The sequence below is a fragment of the Octopus bimaculoides genome, chromosome 5, assembly GCF_046866305.1.
Source record: "Octopus bimaculoides isolate indiv1 chromosome 5, ASM4686630v1, whole genome shotgun sequence".
In the NCBI taxonomy this organism is placed as follows: domain Eukaryota; kingdom Metazoa; phylum Mollusca; class Cephalopoda; order Octopoda; family Octopodidae; genus Octopus; species Octopus bimaculoides.
Genome location: NC_142932.1, coordinates 17,348,476 through 17,372,551, shown reverse-complemented (window position 1 = coordinate 17,372,551; position 24,076 = coordinate 17,348,476). Strand labels below are relative to the sequence as shown.

The following is a 24,076-nucleotide window of genomic DNA, read 5'->3' as shown; positions in this document are numbered from 1 at the left end:
TGGATTTGGTAGATAGAAACTGAAAGAAGCCCATCATATATATATATATATATATATATATATATATATAAGCAAAAATATCATTATAAGAGATAAGTCATGAAACGAAGTTTAATGCATTTACATCAAATAAAATGAACCGAAGTAGATTTTTTTTTGCTAATTACGGTTTTATTAATTCATTCTTCAATACTTCCAGACAGCTGCTTCTGTCAAAAAGAGGTATAGTCTTCTGACTTGCCAGTCCTCAGTCAAGCCATCCAACCCATGCCAGCATGGAAAGTGGATGTTAAACAACAACTACAATGATGATGATGATTAAAGGACATTTAAAATCAATACCTTGAGTTTTTTCGTTTGCTATCATAATGTACAAAGGAGTGGTTCCTTACACTTTATATGTGTGTGTGTGTTTGCCTTTGTGTATGTGTTTGTCCCCCCACCACTGCTTGACAACTAGTGTTAGTGTGTTTACGCCACCATAACTTAGCAGTTTGGCAAAAGAGACTGATAGAATAAGTACCAGTCTTTACAAAGGAATAATAACTACTGGTCACAGTTCGTTTGACTCACATTTTTCAAAGCAGTACACCAGCATGACCACAGTCTAATGACTGAAACACACAAGAAAATGTGTGTGTGTGTGTGCATGTACGCATTTGCTTTTGTGATTGTGTATGTTCCCCTACAAGGCTTCATGGCCTGTGTTCATTTTGTTTGCATCCCCCTATAAATTAGTGCATCAACAAAAGAAACCGATAGAACAAGTACTAGACATTAAAACACACACACACACACACACAAACATATATATTTATGATGAAAGTAAACAAACAAAATTTGTTCTTTTTTAGAAGCGTTGAGGTGTATTGTAAGATACAGAAATAGATTTATTTCTCAAACGCATGATAATGCTATAAATAGCGTGATCAGGATAAATTATCCATTTATTGCAGAAAAATACGTTACTTGCCAGCCATGAGACTCGAACTCACATCTCTGTGATTACGTGTCAAGTGTTTTACCATTAAACTAAACTGCCCAGCAACGAATTCTTCTGCAATTTTAGAACTTGTAAATTTAGCTTTATAAGATGCTAACATTAAATTCAACTTTACGATGAAAGTAAACAAAGTTTGTTCTTTTTTAGAAGCGTTGAGGTATCTTGACGCGTAATCACAAAGATGTGAGTTTGAGTCTCATGGCTGGCAGTAACGTATTTTTCTGCAATAGATGGATAATTTATCCTGATCACGCTATTTATAGCATTATCACGCGTTTGAGAAATAAATTTATTTCTGTATCATATATATTTATAGACATTGTATTTTTATATTTCCAGTTCTTGATGGGTGTTCTCCATTTGGGATTTGTGACAACATTTTTATCTGATCCATTAGTGAGCGGCTTCACCACTGGTGCTGCTTGCCATGTATTTACCAGTCAGGTCAAACATGTGTTTGGAGTGAAGATGGGTCGATACAGTGGTCCATTGAAGTTGATATATGTAAGTGATACATTGTATTTATGATATATGTTCTTGTTCTGAGTTCAAATTCCACCAAGGTTGACTTTGCCTTTCATCCTTTCAGGGTTGATAAATTAAGTACCTGTTGCATACTGGGGTTGATCTAATCAACTGGCCCTCTCCCCAAAAATTTTGGGCCTTGTGCCTAGAGTAGAAAAGGATATATGTTCTACCTACATGATATCTAATTTAATTCTGTGTGTATAAATCTTTATAATAAATATTATATGTTTGTATCTTTATGTTGGCTCTGCCATGTTATTACTGGTCACAGTTTTTTATTACACAGTGTAACATGATTTTTGTCCTTGGGAAGCAACTTTTATTTTTTATTTGCTTATCCTTAGAAAGTATGACAAATGGCTAATATTTCCTTCAAACTCTGTTTCTGTTTATGATATTTATTCAAACCCCAAAGAATCCCTCTTGACTCATGGCTATGATGCTCACCCACTACTCCTATTCGTCATCAGAAATGCACATGTCAGCCACTAAGGGACATGATCAAGTGGTTAAGGTCAAGCAAGCAACTGACGAACAAATCTATGGTATTGATAATGATATTTCTGCTTCAGTAACTCAGCACTGAATCTCTGAAATGTAATGGAAAATAGGTCAGTTTTAAAACATTGATGTCCAGCTCACAAAAGCAAAGTTTGAAGGGAATAGTAGTCATCTCCTTTGATTTCAAGATAGAAGCAAATAGGAAATAACTCTTTCTGACCAAAAACACAAAAAAAAATTAATTTTGTTACATTGTTATTTATGCCTCTCAGACATACACACACACAGTCCATTGCCAGTACCGCCAGACTTGCCTTTGTGCTGGTGGCATGTAAAAGCACCCACTACACTCTTGGAGTGGTTGGCGTTAGGAAGGGCATCGAGCTATAGAAACTCTGCCAGATCAGATTGGAGCCTGGTGCAGCCTTCTGGCTTGCCAGTCCTCTGTCAAATCGTCCAACCCATGCTAGCATGGAAAGCAGACATTAAACGACGATGACGATGATGATGATATATATATACATATATATATATATGTATATATATATATATATATATATATATATATATATATATATATATATATACTGTATTTTCCAGCATACAAGTCTATGTAGTTTGTAGTGTAAATTCAGTGTAAACATTTAAATGTTACTATTTTTCCTAATCCTCTTGTATTTCACATGGAATTTTTCGTCCTCCAAAGTACATGAATTGATTTACTGTTTTTGGCAGTAAATTTTAGTTTAAAAGATTCAACTTGCATGCCAGAAAATATGGCACTTTCCAATTCTAATCTGTGTTTTTTTTTTTTTTTTCTCTTTCTCTTTTCATCTTGCTTTTTGGATTATCAGTCTTACCGAGATTTCTTTAGTAACATCCCCGATACTAACCTCGTTACTCTTGGAGTGTCAGCATCAGCCATCTTCATCTTGGCTGTCGTTAAAGAACACATCAACAACAACCCCAAGATCAAACCAAAGTTGAAAATGCCGGTTCCAATTGAATTAATTATGGTAAGTAGATCTTAACCCAATCTGGATCCAAATGCCAGTAAATACTATCACAGCAACAGCTTTGTGCATCAGTATCTCTTATGTGTATATATGTGTGTATATATTTATACAGGTATGGCTTAGTTATTAGAGTGTTGCACTCACGGTTGCTAGATTGTGGGTTCGATTTCCAAACAAAGTGACATGTTGTTTTCTTGAGTACAACACTTCATTTCACTTTGCTCCAGTCTACTCAGCTGTAAATGGGTCACACCTCTGACGGAATATCCTTCCGATCAGGGAGAAATCTTGGCCTGCTCACCTAGCCAGTGGGGTGACATCATTTGAAAGCCAAAATAATGCAAATGAAAATTGTGACCAGCAATGTATAGAAACATCTGATCGTCTGGTTGATCACATGATATATACATACACATGCATAGTTTTGCTGTGTTAATTACGAAACCATTGGTCTACCGTTAAGTTAAAAGTTTTTAGGAGGTTAGCTTTGAAAGTTGCATTCCCTCGCAATCGGTAAATATGTGCTTATTTTGGTAGTTTTGTCTTATGAAGGTCCTCTAAGCGTGAGGCATTATTGTATAGTAATGCCCTTATATAAATTAAATTATACACATGCATTTATATATATATATATATATATTTATGTAAAGGTGCGTGGTTCAGTGGTTAGAGTGTCAGGCTCACAATCATGAGGGAGTGAGTTCATTTCCCAGACCAGGCTGTGTATTGTGTTCATGAGCAAGACACTTTATTTCACATTGCTCCAGTTCACTTAGCCGTAAAAATGAGTTGTGATGTCACTGGTATCAAGCTGTATCGGCCTTTGGATAACATCAGTGGTATGGAGAGGGGAGACTGGTACGCATGGGCGACTGTTGGTCTTCCATAAATAACCTTGCTTGGAATTGTGCCTCGGAGGGGAACTTTCTAGGTGCAGTCCCATGGTCATTTATGACTGAAGGTCTTTACCCATATATATATATATACAAGAATAAGGGCAGGGAATCATCAATTAATAATAGAATTAATAATTAACAATTTTGCCAAGTAGTTCAGTATGAAAAAACCTTTATCGGTAAAACCATTTATCATCATAAATATACAGGGATTAGCATTGAGTTGTTTCTCCAACATACTGAAAATTTAGAAATAGCAGTCAAATATATATATATATATATGTATGTATATATTGGTATATATATATATATATATATATGAGTGTTTATTGAGCAAAAACACCTAAAGCTCCATGAGGCTCTGGCAGGAGGTGGTAGTGAACCCTGCTGCACTCTTTCACCACAACTTTCTCTCACTCTTTCTTCCTGTTACTGTTGTACCTGTATTTCAAAGGGTCAGCCTTGTCACATTCTGTGTCACGCTGAATATCCCCGAGAACTACGTTAAGGGTACACGTATCTGTGGAGTGCTCAGCCACTTGCACGTTAATCTCACGAGCAGGCTGTTCCGTTGATCCGATCAGCTGGAACCCTCGTCGTCATAACTGACGGAGTGCCAACACACACACACACACACACACACACACACACACACACACACACATATATATATATGAGAAAATGCGATGATGACAGAATAAACGAACCTTATGATCTTCATTAGATTGCAGCTGTTTCAACTATAAGATGCAGTGAACTCATAAATGAGTGCTTGAGTAACACCTAATGGCTTCATCATCTATCTACACATGTATGTATGTATATATTCTTTTTTATATACATATAGATGATAGATAGATATATTTTGTTGTTTCTGGGGTGAGTCATTCTCTTTTAGTGCCTGACTATTTAACATACTCACAAGCAAAGTTTCCACTCATTTACTTATTTATTTTTCCTAAAATTTATGTTGCGTCTTGCAACCTCCTCAGTAGGCACTAAAAGAGAATGACTCCCTCCAGACACAACAAAATATGTTACAACACATGAACTCACATAAAGAATCTTGCAAACCAAATCCAAAATCGAAATAGATATAGATATGTACGTATTTATGTGTGTGTGTGTATGTATAAATATGTGTGTGTGTGTGTGTGTGTGTATAAATATGTGTGTGTGTGTATATATATATATATATATATATATGCGAGTAAAAATAAATACAAAAAAGGTGGGTTTTTTTGTATGATTGTGTATAGAGGAATATATTATTTAGTTTAAAAGAGTTCCAATACTGTCTGTTTTTTATGTTTTATTTATATTCCTGCAGAACCAATGTGGGGTATAGAATATGGAATATACAATATATAATATAATATACAATATATAATATAAAATAAAATAAAAATGGATGGCACCATGAAAGAAAGTATTGAATGTAGATGAAATATTGAGTGTTCAATATAAAGGATCAAATATATAAATATATAAATATAAATATATAAAGGCAACTCGAGTTTCAGGGCTATTTCCCTTCGTCATGGCCGGTATGACAATATATATATATACATATATATATATACATATATATATATATATATATATATATATATATATATATATATATATATATATATAATACAAAAATGGGACAAGAATGCAAAGCATCCAGACAATTAGGTGATACAAGAAAGGGACAACAAAACATCCAGACAGACGACACAAAGAAAACAGGGACGGGTATTTTGGAGTTTTCTTTCCTCAGTCAAGTTCCAGATTATCTTTGCAATTTCGGCTGGTTATAATGAAGATTGCTCCAATCTGGCCAGCCCCAAGGAAAAACTAAGCTAAGAGCATTAGATACCTTGGAAAAAAAGCAGCAAATGTATACGAAAACATTGGTGGTGGTGGTGGTTGTTGTTGTTGTTGTTGTTGTTGTTAATATTAATATTACTATTATTATTATTATTATTATTATTATTATTATTATTATTATTATTATTATTATTATTATTCATATTCAGGTCGTCCTTGGTACAGTAACTTCCTATTTTCTAAAGCTGGGTGATAAACATAATGTTGTCATTGTTGGAAACATCCCGACTGGGTGAGTTACTTTTGTGAGACAGCTGTGTTGTTATGGACTTGTAATATGGATGGATGATGCATACTGGTGTAAATGTGCCATGAGTTAAAGGATAAGGCTAACAAATAGAGCCAAAAAAAAAAATGTCTGAGAAGGCATGTGAGGCTAAGATCTGAGAATGTGAGGCCTCTCTAGTGAGATAACAACGGAATGAAGTTAAGCAGATGTGATATATGTGTTACATATTTACTTGATGTAGCATGGAAAAATTGATGTTAAAATAATAATAATAATGGTAGGTGGTAGGTGACAGTAATGAGCCTATTATCTCCTGGTTAGTTTTATTGCTAATAATATATACAGTTATTCTTCACTTTTTGTACAGTGATATTTATGAAAGATTTTACAAATTTTTCTTTTGTTAAATTTTAATATTATATTTCCAGTATGTTGGAAATGTTCACTTTAATTTAGTTGAAAATTGTATTTTGCACCAAATTAAACCATAGATTCAAAACTCTATTCCAAAATTAAAAACATTCAGCACATTAAACTTAAGATTAAAACATTCCAATTTTTGGAAGTCCCCCCCCCCCCGCCTCCCAGTAAATGTTGAAATAATATTTTTTACATTGATTTATCATAATTGAAAATTATATTTTATGCAAAATCATATTAAAAATTAAAATTTTCCATAAATTTAAACATTACACTTGAATTCAATTATAAATTCAATTTTGGACTAAATCAAATTACCCCTTATCCAATCATTGTTTTCTCACATTTGTTCTGATGTTGTTTCAGTATTCCTCCACCAACACCACCACCATTTAACTACTTGGCCGAGGTCGTGACAGATGCTATAGCCATATCTATTGTAGCTTTTGCTATCAACGTGTCCATGTGTAAAATGCTAGCTAGGAAACATGACTATGATATCAACCCCAACCAGGTAACAATTGTTTGTTTTCTTCATCTTCTGTTAAATAGATATTAATACATGCCTTTTCTTCTCTATTATAAAAGCTATGTGTCTCTGGTGATTTGATAATAAATTTGGTTATGTCTGTATTATGTAACTAATGATCAACTTATGTTAATGAAATGTACATAAAATAGAAGCCCGTCGTATATATGTATATATATGTGTGTGTGTATGTTTGGATGTCTGTGTTTGTCCCCCCAACATCGCTTGACAACCGATCCGATGGTGGTGTGTTTATGTCCCCATAACATAGCGGTTTGGCAAAAGAGACCAATAGAATAAGTAATAGGCTTCCACAGAATAAGTCCTAGGGTCAATTTGCTCGACTAAAGGTGGTGCTCCAGCGTGGCTGCAGTCAAATGACTGGAAACAAGTAAAAGAATAAAAGAATACATTTATTCAAACTTTGTTTTCTTTTAATGTTAGGATGAACAAAAGCAAAGTTCTTCACTGCATACAGTACTGGTTCCAAATTGTACTTCATCAACCTCTGTACAAACACATACTGTTTTTATTAACTCTGATTTATTGAGCATTTAAACTAGAAGAGCTCTACACTTCTGATGACAAGGGCAAAATATATGTGAACTTTTATATGTAACTTTATTGTTGCTATTCTCTATTCTTGTTGGGAACACCAGTTTTTCAAACAAATGATCTTCTTTGTGATAGATCGGCACAACACATGCTTACAAGTGTAGATTGACATGATTGGGCAACACATACTCTTTTACTCTTTTACTTGTTTCAGTCATTTTGACTGCGGCCATGCTGGAGCACCGCCTTTAGTCGAGAAATTGGACCCCAGGACTTATTCTTTTTGTAAACCTAGTACTTATTCTATCGGTCTCTTTTTGCCAAACCGCTAAGTTACGGGGACGTAAACACACCAGCATCGGTTGTCAAGTGATGGTGGGGGGACAAACACAGACACGACACGCAAACACACACACACATATATATATATATATATATATATATATATATATATATATATATATATATATATATATATATATATACATATATACGACGGGCTTCTTTCAATTTCCGTCTACCAAATCCACTCACAAGGCTTTGGTCGGCCTGAGGCTATAGTAGAAGACACTTGCCCAAGGTGCCACACAGTGGGACTGAACCCGGAACCATGTGGTTGGTAAGCAAGCTATTTACCACACAGCCACTCCTGCGCCTGTTTACAAGTTTATAAGCATTTACGACTCTGCTCTATGTTGGTAACTTTGACCTGTCAAACTAACTGCTACTACCTAGAATTATGTTGAATTTGTGTTCAAACCTTCTTCTGCCACCACTATATCATGCGAATCCTGATAACTCTTCTACAAACCTTAATACAATTGTGCAAAGTGTCAACCAACTCTATGCTAACACAGCCAGACTGATATTATTTGCAAGAGCCAATATAACTCAAAAGTGACAGACAGCTTACAGTTATGCTGTCAGATACTAATAACAATGGATGGCTCCTTAATCATACGTGTTCCGTCATGAGCATTCTTTTTGTTTTAAGGTATCTAATACTGTGTTATCTAATATGACCTTCAGTTGAGTTTGATTTTTTAAAAGATTTTAACTGCTATTTCTAGTAGAGTGAATGACCACATTGAGATCCCTTCATTGGCTCATGTAAAAGATGGCTGTTAACAATTCTGGATATGGCATGGTTTCCAAGAAATGTTGCATGTCATGATGGTGCCTCTATGAACACGAAAAGTCCTCAACTAAAGCCCTTGTGATCCCATCAAGTACTAGGCCTCACTATCTGTCATAGGGGCACTTTCTTAACAGAATAAAGACTCTATCACAAAACAAAACAAACAAAAAAAAAAAGAAGGCCCCTTCCTCTTCAAAGCCAGTAAATATTTCAGGCTTTAACAATTATTGACTCCTTACAAAGCTCAGGGATACTCATAATGGAGTATTGCTCCTACATCTAGGATAGCTTTGCTACCACACATCATACATACGTCTTAGATCATATATAGAAAATACCACTCAAATGATTGGCAGGAAGTCACTTATAAACACACTTCAGCCTCTAGCTTACAGATATTAAAGCTTGCTTTGCAACCATGTGATTTCAGGTTCAGTACCACTGCACAGCTAGTGTCTCTTTGGCTTAGTGTTTTCTACTATGGATCTGGGCTGACCAATTCCTTGTGAGTGAATTTGTGGCAGAAGGAAACTGTGTGGAAGCCCATTGTATATATGTATTCGTGTGTCTTTATATATGTGTTGGGGCCACACACACACTCCCACCTCTGCCACCCAACCATTGCTTGACGACCAGTGTTGCATCCCTGTGACTTAGCTGTTCAGCAAAGGAAACTAATAGAATAAGTACCACTCTTGAAAAAACATCAGTGCTGGGGTTGATCTGTTTGACTAAACCCTTCAAGGTAGTGCTCCGGCTTGGCTGCTGTTCCAGTACCTGAAATGTGTTAAAGGTAAAGGTATTGTCTAGAATCATCATCATCATCATTTAATGCCTATTGTCCATGCTGGCATGGGTTGGATAGTTTGACCAGTCTGATTTGGTATGGTTTCTACAGTTGGATGCCCTTTGTTACACCACCCACTCTGAGAGTGTAATGGGTGCTTTTACATGCTACCGGCATGGGTGCTCGTTACATGACACTAGTATCTGCCACAACTACAATTTTGCTTGGCTTGAAAGACCTTCTTCTGAAACACAGCATATTGCCAAAGATCTTGGTGATCTGTCATTGCCTCTATGAGGCCCAACACTTGAAAGGTACTTTGTACGTGACACCGGCATTGGCCACATTGCCTCCATGAGGCCCAATGTTCAAAAGGGGCTTTTTGCATGTCACCTGAATGGGTGCCAGTTACATGACACTCTGCCTTCTTTGTTTTTAAGAAAGTAGAAATCTTATGTGAGAGGTATTTAGTAATTTATTGTAACACTGATGTGATAATACCATAAATATCAGAAGCACTTGCTAACAGTTCTGTGAAACATCTGTTCTTTGTTGCAGGAATTAATTGCTTATGGTTTCTGCAATGTCTTCAGTTCCTTTTTCTCAGCCTTCTGCAGTGCCGTCTCACTCTCAAGAAGTCTTGTCCAAGAAAATGTTGGCTGTAAAACTCAGGTAAAGTCATAAATGCCTTGTTTATTATTATTATTTTTTTTTTCTGTTCAACAAAGAACAGTACTCCATTGTTCACAGGTTTTTGATTTAAAAAAATGGGATTAGATTACCAATGCAGTGTTTACTGATTAACTGTTAGGAATTTTTTTTAATGATATTATGTTCACCACCATATTATTTATTGATAGTATTCACTGTTTAACTGATTACTAGTATAGCGTTTATTAATAAGATGTTCAATCATTGTTACATTTAACAAAATATAGTATACTGAAGTATCAGGTCATTAAGAATGAAATATCTGGTTTTGAACTGAAAGTTTATTTTACTTTATCTCAACAAAAAGCAAAGCAGTTAATCAAAGTATGCACCTAAATCATGAACACGATTTTGCCATTTCATCGATAGCTTATTTATGCCAGCATAAATAAGCTAAGAATTCTGTAATGAAATCATGAAAGGCTGTTTTTGCATCTTCTTCAGATTTGAAGTTTTTTCGTTGCAAAAAGTTGTCTAATGCCTGGAAAACGTGATAGTCAGTTGGTGCAAGGTCTGGTGAATATGGTGGATGACAGAGTACTTCCAAGTTCAGTTCCTATAACTTGAGTAGTGTTCTTTGTGCTACTTGTGGTCAAGTATTGTCTTACAAGAGAATTGGCTTGTCTCTATTGACCAGTCTCAGTTGTTTTATTGCTAGTTCACTCATCAATTCATCCAATTGGTTGAGGTATACATCTGCTGTAATTGACTGATCAGGTCTCATGAAGCTGTAGTGAATGACACCAGCGCTAGATCACCAAACAGACACCATTAGCTTTTTTGGGGGAATATTCTTTTTTGGGCTGTGTTTTGGCACTTCTTCTCTATCCAACCACTGTGCAGAACACTTGCTATTGTTGAAAAGAATCCATTTTTCATCACACGTAACAATACGATGCAAAAATGGTTTGCTTTATGCTATGACAGCAAAGAACAGCAAGTTTCAAGATGACATGTCATTTGATGCTCGTCCAGTTCATGTGGTACCCACTCATTCTGCTTCTTTACCCTGCCGATTTGTTTCAGATGGTCCAATACAGCTGAAATCGAAATATCAAACCTTGCTGTTAACTCACGCATACTTTGAGATGTATCCGCTTCCACTGCAGTTTCCAGCTCATTATTCACCTTGGTCTCAGGTCTACCACGGGGCTGATTTTCAAGAGTAAAGTCACCAGACAGGAACTTCTCAAACCATTGACATACAGTGCACTCATTTGCCACATCTTCACCAAACACCTCATTGATGTTTCAAGTTGTCTGGGATGCATTGGTTCCATCATGGAACTCATACATTAAACAACATGAATTTTTGATCAATCCATGGGTTCACGAAAACTGATTTACAAGAGAAAACTCACAATATAATCAAACAGCATGAATTGCATTTCAAAAGGTGATGATGTAACTCTTCAATGTTGCAAAACAAAGAATAGTCAGGATAAAACATTAGAGTTGACGACTGTCAAACTTGATGCATAAGAAAATCAGACATTTCATTCTTAATGACCTGATAATATTTTATGGTGAACTGTTTACTGATGTGGTATGTTGCTTGTGAACTGTTTACTATTGTGCTATGATGTTAGTGAACTGTTTACCAATGAATTGTTTACTAATGTGGCATCCTACTTGTGAACTATTTATTAGTATGGTTTGCTGCTGGTGAAGTGTTTACTGATGTGGTATGCTGTTGGGTATCTGTTGAAAATTATACTATTTACTGTTGGACTGTTCACTATCTTTGTTCTTGCTGGAGTGTTGTTCATTGATGAACTGTCTACTGATGGTTTACTGAACTGTTAACTATTAAAATAGATTCTACTGCGATTTATGAAACTAATGTATACTAGTACAATTGTTTACCACAACAGCATATACCACTTTCATCTTTACCATTGCTGGAGATGTACCACATTGTGTACATCTACAGTGTATTCTTTTTCAATGTTTACCACTTCTATGTTCACTAACACAGTGTTGACAATCCTCCTCCAGTTTTTTTATTGTTTAGTTTCGCAATTTTAAGCACCAGAATGCAAATAGGCCTTTCCTGCTTCATTAACTATACAATTCTTTGTTGCTGCAGGTGACTGGTTTATTCTCATCGGTGCTAATCCTAATAGTACTCCTTGTTGTTGGTCCCTTGTTCAGGACCTTACCAAATGTAAGTTGTAAATTTTTCACCTCTTGATTATAAAGTATTGTAATCATCATCATTATCATCATCATCACCATCATCATTGGAATTTTGAAAGAAGTTTCTATAAAACAAGGTTTTAAACAGCAAATGACTATGGGTGGGGAGGGGGGTCCACCAGAATAAAATAGTAATCACAGAGGTCCATAGATAAAAAAATGGTTGCGAACCCCTGGATAAGATGGTTCAAAAGGAACTGACATACCAGAAGACTTAACCAAACACTAGTGAGGTACCAAAATGACTTGCAAAATTAGACGCTTCCACCCACCCCTAACTTACTTAACTGAGCAGGGAGCTGTATTTAGGGAAGTGGCTTTATGTCAGGTGATGAGAGGCGGATTGGAATGGATAGGATAGCTGGATTGGAATGGATGTCTTGCTGAAGGGAGATAATTTGAGAAGTATTACTAATCTAAGAAAGGTATATATATTAATTTAAGAAAGCAGGTATTTATACTAAATTGAAAAACAAGTGTATTTACTAATTTGAGAAAAAAGCATATATACTAATTTGCGAATATTTGTATGTCTATATTACGGAGATGTACTTGCATAGCAAGTGACCTGATCTGAGATCGTGTGCTGGAACGAAAACAATTGCAGCGTGGAAGGTGTTTATAAGCCATTTAAAATAACACACAAAAGCCATTAGATTCACTTCAACATTTAAATTTAATTTGTCAAAATATTTTCGTTGCTTCGAGACCAAGACCTGTTCACTGACAAAATTCTGTGCTGCATCTCTGAATTTAAATGTTGAAGTGAATCTAATGGTTTTTGTGTCTTATTTTAAATGGCTTATAAACACCTTCCACGCTGCAATTGTATATTGTCTTTACTCTTTTACTTGTTTCAGTCTTTTGACTGTGGCCATGCTGGAACACCGCCTTTTAGTCGAGCAAATCGACCCCAGGACTTATATATATATATATATATATATATATATATATATATATATGTGTTAGGAAGGGCATCCAGCTGTAGAAACTCTGCCAAATTTAGATTGGAGCCTGGTGTTGCCATCCGGTTTCACCAGTCCTCAGTCAAGTCGTCCAACCCATGCTAGCATGGAAAGCGGAAGTTAAACGATGATGATGATATATATACTAATTTGAGAAAGAGGTGTATATACTAATTAATTGTAAATTCTCCAGCTTTACAGTCAGAAAGCTGAGGGAGGACACCTGTGTAGTTACTCAACCTGTTAAAATGAACATAAATCTCCTTCAAATCACATCTTATTATCTTGGGAGGAAAAAAATAGGCTCATTGAATAATATAAGCTATTAACCAATGAGAATAATAATAATTAATCCTGGAAATAAAATAAAATTAATGCTAAACAATTTTAATGCTGTTAGCTCAGCTGTCATTTGTAATTCTTTGTGCATCATTTCCAAAGCGCAATAATTAAAACATTATACATCAAAACCTTATTAAATATCAAATAATAATGATTTTTAACAAAGGTACAAGGCCAAAAATTTGAGATGGGACAGTAATAGTAACAGCCAATTGAATCAATTGAAGTAGTTGACTGATTCTTGTTATATTCAACCAAAGAAAAAGAGAAGTAGAGCCAACGGCAGTGAGCTTTGAATTTAAATTGTAAAACCAAAAAAGACTACTGAATTTATCCATCACTCTAGGAATACTAATCAGTGATGTAGACATAATAACAGAAACATAATATTATGTCAGAAAGTCGCAAATATATAGAGGAGAGGATTAAAAATGCATGACATAGGTGTTTTTCAATAGTATCAACAATACAGGTGGAGTAAAATTTGCTTCAGACGGGAAATAAAATTACATAAAAGATGGGATGATTATGTCTGAGCTCAGTAAACCAGATTACCTGAGGATTAAACTGTAACAACAGTTCCATTTCTTTTGATCATTGTTTTGTTTAAATTCATTGTCAAAAGACCTCTTCTTTGTTTCCACATTTCACAAACATCATACTCACTTGAACTTCAGGGCTGGCTCTATGTAAACTGTGCAATTGCTTAACCCTTTAGCATTCAAATTATTCTGTCAAACCATAATGCTTTTTTATTTACATTGTTTTGAATTAAGCAATCATTATCTCATAGATTGAAATTTTTGATGATGTGATTTTTATATTTTTAGAATGACATTGCAGGGTGGATGTGAGAGGCTTTTGAACATAAAACTGAAAGAATACTTGGGTTGGATATCGCCAGTTTAAATCCTAATGGGTTAAGGTGCTGAAATTTGAGGATCACACATAAGCTCAGAACAACTTATACATAATTTCATAATTCAACTAAAAAAAAAAAAAAGACACTTAAATGGGGAAGGAGGAGGATTTTTCAGCTAGTACAAAAGACAGTGATGGATGAAGGAAGTTCTAGGAAAAAAAATTAGTGAAGGATGCCCATTATAGAGTTGGAAGACAAAGGCACACGTTGTTGTTGGCACTTCGTCGCTTACGACGTCGAGGATTCCAGTTGATCCGATCAACGTAACAACCTGCTCGTGAAATTAACGTGCAAGTGGCTGAGCACTCCACAGACACGTGTACCCTTAACGTAGTTCTCGGGGATATTCAGCGTGACACAGTGTGACAAGGCTGACCCTTTGAATTACAGGCACAACAGAAACAGGAAGTAAGAGTGAGAGAAAGTTGTAGTGAAAGAGTACCGCAGGGTTCGCCACCATCCCCTGCCGGAGCCTCATGGAGCTTTAAGTGTTTTCGCTCAATAAACACACACAACGCCCGGTCTGGGAATCGGAACCACGATCCTATGACCGCGAGTCCGCTGCCCTAACCACTGGGCCATTGCACCTCCATGCACACATTGAGAAGAGAATAAACAGTGTAGGGCTGGGAGAAGGAATTGTATATTGTAGGGCTGAGATAGAAGGTGCATGCATATTATTGGGCTGAGATAGAGTGTGCATATCATGGGGCTGGAAGAAGGTAATGTATGTTGTATGGAATATAGGGACATATATTATAAGGCTGAATTAAGGTGTTTAATATCCTGGCACTGCTCTGTAAAACTTCTTTCAAATTCTTCATTTCACTGTTTTAATGTACAATTTATTTTATTTTATTTTATTTTATTTATTAAATAATTATCTATTAAATAATTATCTATTAAATAATTATTAAATAATTTATTTTATTTTATTTTATTTAATGCACAATTGATTTTAATTTCCTGCTTCATTTCAATTCTCTCTTTCTCTCTTTTATTCCAGTGTGTTCTGGCTTCAATTATAATTGTGGCATTGAAGGGAATGTTCCGACAATTTACAGAACTTCATCGTCTCTGGTGGATCTCAAAAATAGATTTTGTAAGTTATCTAGAAATCAGTTTTCTTTTTTTTTCTTTTTCTTTTTTTCAGATTTGTATTTTTTTTTCATAGCAACAGGATTTGATGTGATACCTAGTAATGTATCTGACACAATTTGTGGCCCTCATAAAAGACCCTGAAAACATTTTTTTTTAATGTTTTTTTTTATATCAACCTTCCTGCGACTATTCCTGGTTCTATGATACAAATTTCCTATTTTGAGGTGATCTAAATGAAAACTTTCACAAGCAATAAAAGAAATCAATAAGAAATAACTTAAGCCAGTGTGGAAACCCCTTTATAGTAGCTTGACCTGCTAGAAATAGCAGGCATGTCACTCTCTTTCCACACTTTACTATCTTTAGAAATACAGAATGATGCACATGATTAGCACCATCACCACTGCAATTTAATGTCCATTTTTCCATGCTTGCATGGGTCAAATGGAATTTGTTGAAGCACATTTTCTACAGACAGATATCCTTCCTGTCTTGTTTTTCCTGTCTAACCTCTTTCTTTCTCTCTCTCTCTCTCTCTCTCTCTCTCACTCTCTGTTGATTGTCTTCAACCATCACCATCACTAGTACCACCTCCATTGACACCATAACTGCCATTCAGACTTCTGACGCCACCACCATCAATACCTTCAACTTCGCCGCCTTTCCCTCCATCATCACTGTCTTTCACATCGCTTACTATCATCGTCATCCCTGACTGCCTCGGCTACCACCACCACCACCATCATGTCCGTCGCCTCCACCTCCATCACAACTACAGCTCATACTATTATTATCACCCCATTACCATCACAACTGTCAGTCTACTACCACCCTCACTATGCCTACTATTACTCTCATCCCAGCAGGAGGAATAGTAGAAGTGTCATTGAATTGTGAGAGGTGGGGGGTCAAAGTGTGACACACTGACACACAAATTCGTTTTGGCATTTATTATTATTACACACACACGCATATATATATATATATATACACACATTATGGCTGAAAAACAAAAGCTAAAAACAGGATAGAATACTTTTGATAACATTGTAACAATTTTTTTTTTTTTTGTCTTAGGCCAGTGTTATTCCCTATTTGCTTTCATCTAGAAATCAAAGGAAATGACAACTATTCCCTTCAAACTTTGCTTTTGTGACCAGGACATCAATGTTTTGAAACTGACTGATTTTCCATTACATTTCAGACAGATTCAGCGCTGAGTTGCTGAAGCAGAAATATTGTTATAGCAAATATTCTGCTCAATACCACAGATTTGCTTGTCAGTTGCTTGACCTTAACCACTTGAGGAGGTCCCTTAGTAGCAGACAATATGTGTATCTTTGATCATGAGAAGGAGTAGTTGGGGAGCGTCATTGCCATGTGCAGAGAGGGTTTCTTTGAGATTTGAATAAACGTAGCAAAAGCAAGGTTTGAAGGAAATATCAGCCATTTTTCATATTTTCTAGGAGTATCATTTGCTTGACCTTAATCTCTTGAACATGTCCCTTAGTAGCGGACAATATGTGTATCTTTGATCATGAACAGGAGTATTGGGGGGAGCATCATAGCCATATGCAGTGAGGGATGCACATGGCTGTGATGCTTCAAATATAGTTTTTGTTTGAAGGAAATATTAACCATTTTTCATACTTTCTATGGGTAAGCAAATAGGAAATAGTTGCTAAGAACAAAAATTGTGTTACCCAGTGTAATAGATCTACTCGATCAGGCCTGACCTGGGGTTAAACAACAACAACAATAATAAACAAAGCAGTCAAATCAATTAACAAGGGAGGTTGTCAAGTTGTTAGACAACCAACTGATTGAAGAATAAAAAGGTGATTCATATAAATTAGTTAAGACATATGTAACGAGGTTGAATTATAGCCAACTGGTAGTAGACTTTCTCAAACTAATTAAGAACGAAAATAAATTAGAATCAATTATTTATCAAAGGAAGTTTTCAAGTCATTAGGTAAATCGACCAGTTTCAAGAATAGACTTGAAACATGTTTGAAAAATCTTAAATTCAAAATCTCTTTCTAATGTTGGTAAAAGACACAGTATCAGGATATTGTGGCTGTGTGGTTAAAAAGCTTACTTTGCAACCCTGTGGTTTCGGGTTCAGTCCCACTGCATGGCACCTTGGGCGAGTATTTTCTATTATTGCCCTGTGCTAACCAGTGCCTTGTCCCTGTATTTGATAAATGGTAGTTATGTGGAACCCACCACACACACACACACACACACATGTATCATCATCATCTTCGTTTAACATCCGCCTTCCATGCTAGCCTGGGTGGGATGGTTTCACAAGTGCCAGCCAGGCCAAAGCCTGCACCAGACTTTCTTGACTGTTTTGGCAGGATTTTTACAGCTGGATGCCCTTCCTAACACCAACCACTTTACAGTGTGGACTGGGTGCTTTTAAGTGGCACCTGCACTGGTAGGGTCACCAAGTACTTGCAAGACAATAAAGTAAAATCTTTCTAGAGGAGAGGAGGCATTGGAGGAGGTGATCTTGTGTTGGATGATGAAAATGTTATCGTGAAAGGCCTGGTTGGAAGTCCAACCTTCAAAGTTCTTTTACAGGGCTTAAGTAAACAGAAGGACCACTGCAATATAAGTGGGTGAATCTGAGAGGGAAATGTGTTGAATAAAATTATAATTAACTGATCCTCCTGTATTTTCTTTTACCTAAAGCCAGGAACTTTTCAGCACTCCTTTGTATAAATGTGTGTGTATCTGTGATGGGGATAAACATGTGTTTTTTCCCCACCACCACCAGTCACTTAACAATTGGTGTTGATCTGCTTAAGTCCCTATTATTTAGTTTAGCAAAAGAGTCTGATATAATAAGTACCAGACTTTAAAAATATAAGTACTGAGGTTGATTTGTTGTCCTTCAAGATTGTGCCCCAGCATGGCCATAGTCCAATGACTGAAATAAGTAAAAGAAATAATAAAAGCTATGTGTTTGGCTGTCAAATTGTACATACAATAATTAAAGTAAATAACAGCTTCATTGTCCATAGGTCACTAATTGCAAACTGGTCAAACGTGGTGTGACCTTGGATGGTTTAGATTTGATGGGTTGCACAACAACAAACTGATCAATGAACTAATGACGAAAGCTCTACATGGTTGCTAGACATAGCAGCCAAATTGTCTAAAATCACAATACACCATTGTAACACCTTTATTACTATGTTATTGTTGAAGTACACTGTATTTAAATATATTTTGAAAATTAGGAAAATTTACGACTGCTTTCATAAGCTAATCAAATTTATGGGATGCAAGAGGCAGTTATAAACATCTGTCATGTTTATTATACGACGTCACAATGCAGAGCAAATGAGGGTCACAGATGGTGTTTCCTGTAAGTTATTTGCATGTGGAGAATGTTTTATAACTAGGGAAGGGAAAAAATGTGCTCACATGATTTTCATTATGAAATCAAATTTTTAATTGATGGTTACTCACGTGGATGTACACATAAAGAAAACAAATTTTGCACGTGATGCAAATTTCTCTATATACCCACAGCAAAAAAAAAAAAAAAAAAAAAAATTCGAGGGTATTCTTTTATTTGTTTTTGTCATTTGGCTGCGCCCATGCTGGAGCACCGCCTTTAGTCGAACAAAGCGATCCCAGGACTTATTCTTTGTATGCCTAGTACTTGTTCTATTGGTCTCTTTTGCTGAACCACTAAGTTATGGGGATGTAAACACACCAACATTGGTTGTCAGACGATGTGGGTGGGGGACAAACACAGACACACAAACATATATATATATTATATATATATATATATATATATATATATATATATATATATATATATATATATATAAATATATATGACAGGCTTCTTTCAGTTTCTGTCTACCAAATCCACTCACAAGGCTTTGGTTGGCCTGAGGCTATAATAGAAGACACTTGCCCAAGATGCCATGCAATAAGACTGAATCCGGAACCATGTAGTTGGCAAGCAAGCGATTTACTACACGACCATCCCTGTACCTATGTTAGATGAATGTGTAATAAACCTAAAATTAAAATATATGTATACTCATGACACTTTAATTACTGGATTATGAAAAAATTTTTAATTTCAACACATTAAGCTTAAAATGTTCGTTATCACTAACCTTTACTAATTTGATCTAACTGCTCATATCCCTCTATCTAGGAGTGTTAAAAGCAGATTTGGTACTAAGCCATCTGAGACTATCCCTAGATCTATGATACAAATTTAGAGGGAATATTTGATGAACATATAATTCTTTATACAATAGGCAGTATCTGTGATCTGCCAATCATGTTTTCTTTGATTCTTTACCTAAATGTGTAGGTGACTATGTAACTAAATCCAAACAATGATGTAAGAAAACAGCATCATTTATCAGTGAATGCAGAGTGGAAGTAACCCATTGGGATTGTTAGTAACTACTAAGATAAATGCAGAACACGAAGGTATATATTTTCTTATAGTGTTACCTACACCCACATAATGGGTGCTATGAATATATATATATATAGCGATGAACACCATTCCTCCAAGTGATTGGCTTAAAAAATTGTTAAGATATTAAGATATTTTCTTAACATGAAAAAAATGGTAGCCTTAATGCACAAATAAAGAAATTTCATCCACCAATGCAGTGCTGAGCACTCATTCTCATTGTTCAGCATTTATGCAAATATATATATATATATACATATATATAGCCAGTGGCACATAAATAGCACCATTTGAGCGTGATCGTTAGCAGCGTTGCCTTACTGGCATGTGAAAAGACATTCAAGCGAGGTCATTGCCAGTGCCACTGGACCGGCTCCTGTGCAGGTGGCACGTAAAATACACCATTTTGAGCGGGGCCATTGCCAGTACCGCCTGACTGGCCTTCGTGCCGGTGGCATGTAAAAGCACCCACTACATTCTCGAAGTGGTTGGCGTTAGGAAGGGCATCCAGCTGTAGAAACTCTGCCAAATCAGATTGGAGCCTGGTGTTGACATCTGGTTCACCAGTCCTCAATCAAATCGTCCAACCCATGCTAGCATGGAAGGCGGACGTTAAACGATGATGATGATGATGATGATGATGATGATATATATTAGCAGTAACACTTGTCGTTGATCAAGAGAAATTTTGTGGGAGTAGGGTAATCCATTACATTGAGCCCAGGGCTCAACTGGTATTTGTTTTATCAACCTTGAAAAAGAGGAAAGGCACATCTGACCTCAGTGTAAGGAACCAGAAGAAATGTCATTAAATACTTTATCCAGAGTGTTAACAGTTCTGCCAGCTCTCCACCCAATTAGTTGGGCATTTGAGCGAGACTAAGTCCCACATGTTCTTAGTGCTTATTATGCCTGCACATCTGCCAAACATGAAGTGGACCTTATCCATTAATCTACCTGTGATTCAACTGCATCTCTTATGTGTCTATGGCTTACACTGGGTACAGTGAATGGAATTCCTTCCCACTCCTTTCCTACAAATTGAGCAAGGCCATTTACCTGATGAAAAGAGAGTTGTATCTGCTTTCTTGCTAACAACAACCTTGGTCTTTGCTAGGTTAACTTCAAAGCCTTTTGATTCCAGGTTTTGCTTCTTTACCAGTTCAATCTCTGCTTTACTGCCTACTTTAACCCTTTAGCATTTGAATTGCCCACATTCAGCCCATATATGCTACCTGTTTTATGTTCACACTGGCCAGATTTGGCCACTCATACATACCCTACAATGTCATGGTAGGGTATGTATGAGTAATAATCACATTTTTGGAATCCTGAAATTACAAGTTAATGCATGATTAATTCAAAACAGTGTGGATAAATAAGCATTACATTTAACAGAATAATCTGAGTGCTAAAGAGTTTAAATTTGATTTACAAAAGCAGTGACTGCTATAAACTTATGGAAATGCTTCACAATAGAACTTTTGTATGAAATCTATCAACAGTCGGCATGTCAGTAATTTACATAACAGAAGTAACAGTCAAAAATGTGTCTAATATTCAAATCAATCAACCTGATTTAGTTCTAAGTGTAAATGCTTTAAATACTGTTTCACACTTGCTGTATAATTAAAGTATTTCATTACTGATGAAGGGTAATAAACTAGGAACAACGTTAGGGAAGTAGTGATGTCATAAGATCATAGTTTAAGTGCGGCTGTGTGGTAAGAGGTTTACCTTACAACTACAGCTACATGGTTTGGAGTTCAATCCCACTGCATGGTACTTTGGGCTAGTTTCTTTTACTATAGCTCCGGGCCAAGCAAAGCCTTGATTTTGTAGTTGGAAACTGAAATGAAAGAAGCTTGTTGTGTGTGTATGTGTGTGTGTCCTTGCTTTGACATCACGTGATAGTTGAAAAATGATTGTCACTGTCATACAAGCAGTGTCATCCATTTCTAATATTCTGGGAGAACATATCAGGCCATAAAGAAATATTTCTTTACTTGCAAACAGATGAGGAGTTGGTGACAGGTAAGGTGTTTGACCCTAGAAAATCTGCCTCAATAAACTCTGTCTGACTCATGCAAGTATAAATGGACGTTAAAATGATGACAACAATAATGATGATGATAGCAAAGCTTTGTATGAATATATAAAATGAAGCAAATTTTTCATATTTGTATTTAGAGGCATTTAATAGATCTAGAAATGCAGTCAGTTGACTCTGGATCCATTTCTATTTGGAAGCAAAAATTCATTCCACTATCAACCTCCTCCTCCTTCCATGCTGGCATGGGTTGGACAGTTTGACAGGAGCTGGCCAGACAGAAGTTCACACCATACTTCTGTGACTATTTTGGCATAGATTTTTATGGATGGATGCCCTTCTTAGCACCAATCACTCCGCAAAGTGGACTAAGTGCTTTTTACGTGGCACCAGCACAGGTGAGGTCAGTTTTGACATGGTTATGCCTTTCCAAATGCCAACCACTTTACAGTGTGAACTGGATGCTTTTTAAGTGGCACCTGCATCGGCAGGGTCACCTAGTAACTTTGCAAGACAAGGAATCTTTGAGAGGGAAGGGGACATAGTATAAAACAAATTGAATGAGAATGTGTATAAAATATTTCGACTGTAAACTTTTGAGTTTGTGGAACTGCATTTGAAACGAAATTTTGACACTCTTAAAATTCTTGAAAAAGTATTCCTTACCATTTTCTCATTAACATTTTCATGGGGAACATTGTTCTCACAGTAACTAATATGAAAATGAACCAGATAAACCAATTAGTGATAACTAGAATGCTGTATCCATAGCATTAAAATGTATGCTTTTTTATTTCTTCCGTAAAGCAACTTTCTTCTCAAACTCAGCAATGAAAAAGACATTGAAGTTCAGGTAACTTTTTGAAATTTCAAGTTATATTTTATTAATCTTCAAGTTTTATAAATGCATTGATAAAACAGACTACTTATTTGCAAGTGTAGGATTATTAAAATGTTTTAGATTTCAATTTATTGAGCTTAAAAGGTTCACTATTGTTGACCTATTTTAACCCGACCCTACAGCTCATATCCTTCTGTCTGGGAGAGTCTCTCTCAGATTGTTATCAAAGAGGTAAAACATTTTCAATACCAACCTACCTGCGACTGTCCCTGGATCTATGATACAAACTTCATGTTTTAAAGTGGTCTCAATTAGAACCTTCCATTAAAATTTCATGTTAATTAATGTTCCAAACACCTTGGTAATAATAGCATGTTTTATTTGATTCTTTTATAAACATTTCATTAAATTCTTCAAAATTAATTGAAACAAAAGCCAGTGTATTCCAACTGAAACATGGTAACAAAAGGGTTAAAGTTTATCAAGAGCTTCCACAAGGATGAAAATTTATATGAAATTTTTTCTGTGATCTGCCAGTCATGTTTTCTTTGACTCTTTACCTAAATGTGTAGGTGACTATGTAACTAAATCCAAACAATGATGTAAGAAAATAGCATCGTTTATCAGTGGATGCTGAGTAGAAGTAACCCACTGAGGATTGTTCGTAACTACTAAGATAAATGCAGAACACCAAGGGATATATTTTCTTATAGTGTTACTTACACCCACATAATGGGCGCTATGGAGATGAACACCATTCCTCCAAGTGACTGGCTTGAAAAATTGTTAAGATATTAAGATATTTTCTTAACATGAAACAGATGGTAGCCTTAATACACACATGAAAAAATTTCATCCATCAATGCAATGCTGAGCACTCATTGTTCAACATTTTCACAAATATATATTGTTCAACATTTATGCAAATATATATATACTAGCAGTAACAACCGCTGTTGATCGGGTAATTACTTTTACTGTTTCTCGGGAGCCACATTGA

General features: G+C 35.8%; 1 protein-coding gene across 4 annotated transcripts in view; it reads left to right on the top strand.

Moving 5' to 3' along the window:
* LOC106873475 (prestin) overlaps nucleotides 1–24,076 on the top strand; it is a 210,304-nt gene that overhangs the window by 170,922 nt on the left and 15,306 nt on the right. For all 4 annotated transcript variants that reach the window (XM_052967943.2, XM_014920860.3, XM_052967944.2 and 1 more), the window contains 7 exons: nucleotides 1,343–1,507; nucleotides 2,887–3,048; nucleotides 5,969–6,051; nucleotides 6,835–6,982; nucleotides 10,036–10,149; nucleotides 12,278–12,355; nucleotides 15,623–15,718. In XM_052967943.2, coding sequence (XP_052823903.1) covers nucleotides 1,343–1,507; nucleotides 2,887–3,048; nucleotides 5,969–6,051; nucleotides 6,835–6,982; nucleotides 10,036–10,149; nucleotides 12,278–12,355; nucleotides 15,623–15,718 — 846 coding nt within the window. The remainder of the gene's footprint in view (nucleotides 1–1,342; nucleotides 1,508–2,886; nucleotides 3,049–5,968; nucleotides 6,052–6,834; nucleotides 6,983–10,035; nucleotides 10,150–12,277; nucleotides 12,356–15,622; nucleotides 15,719–24,076) is intronic.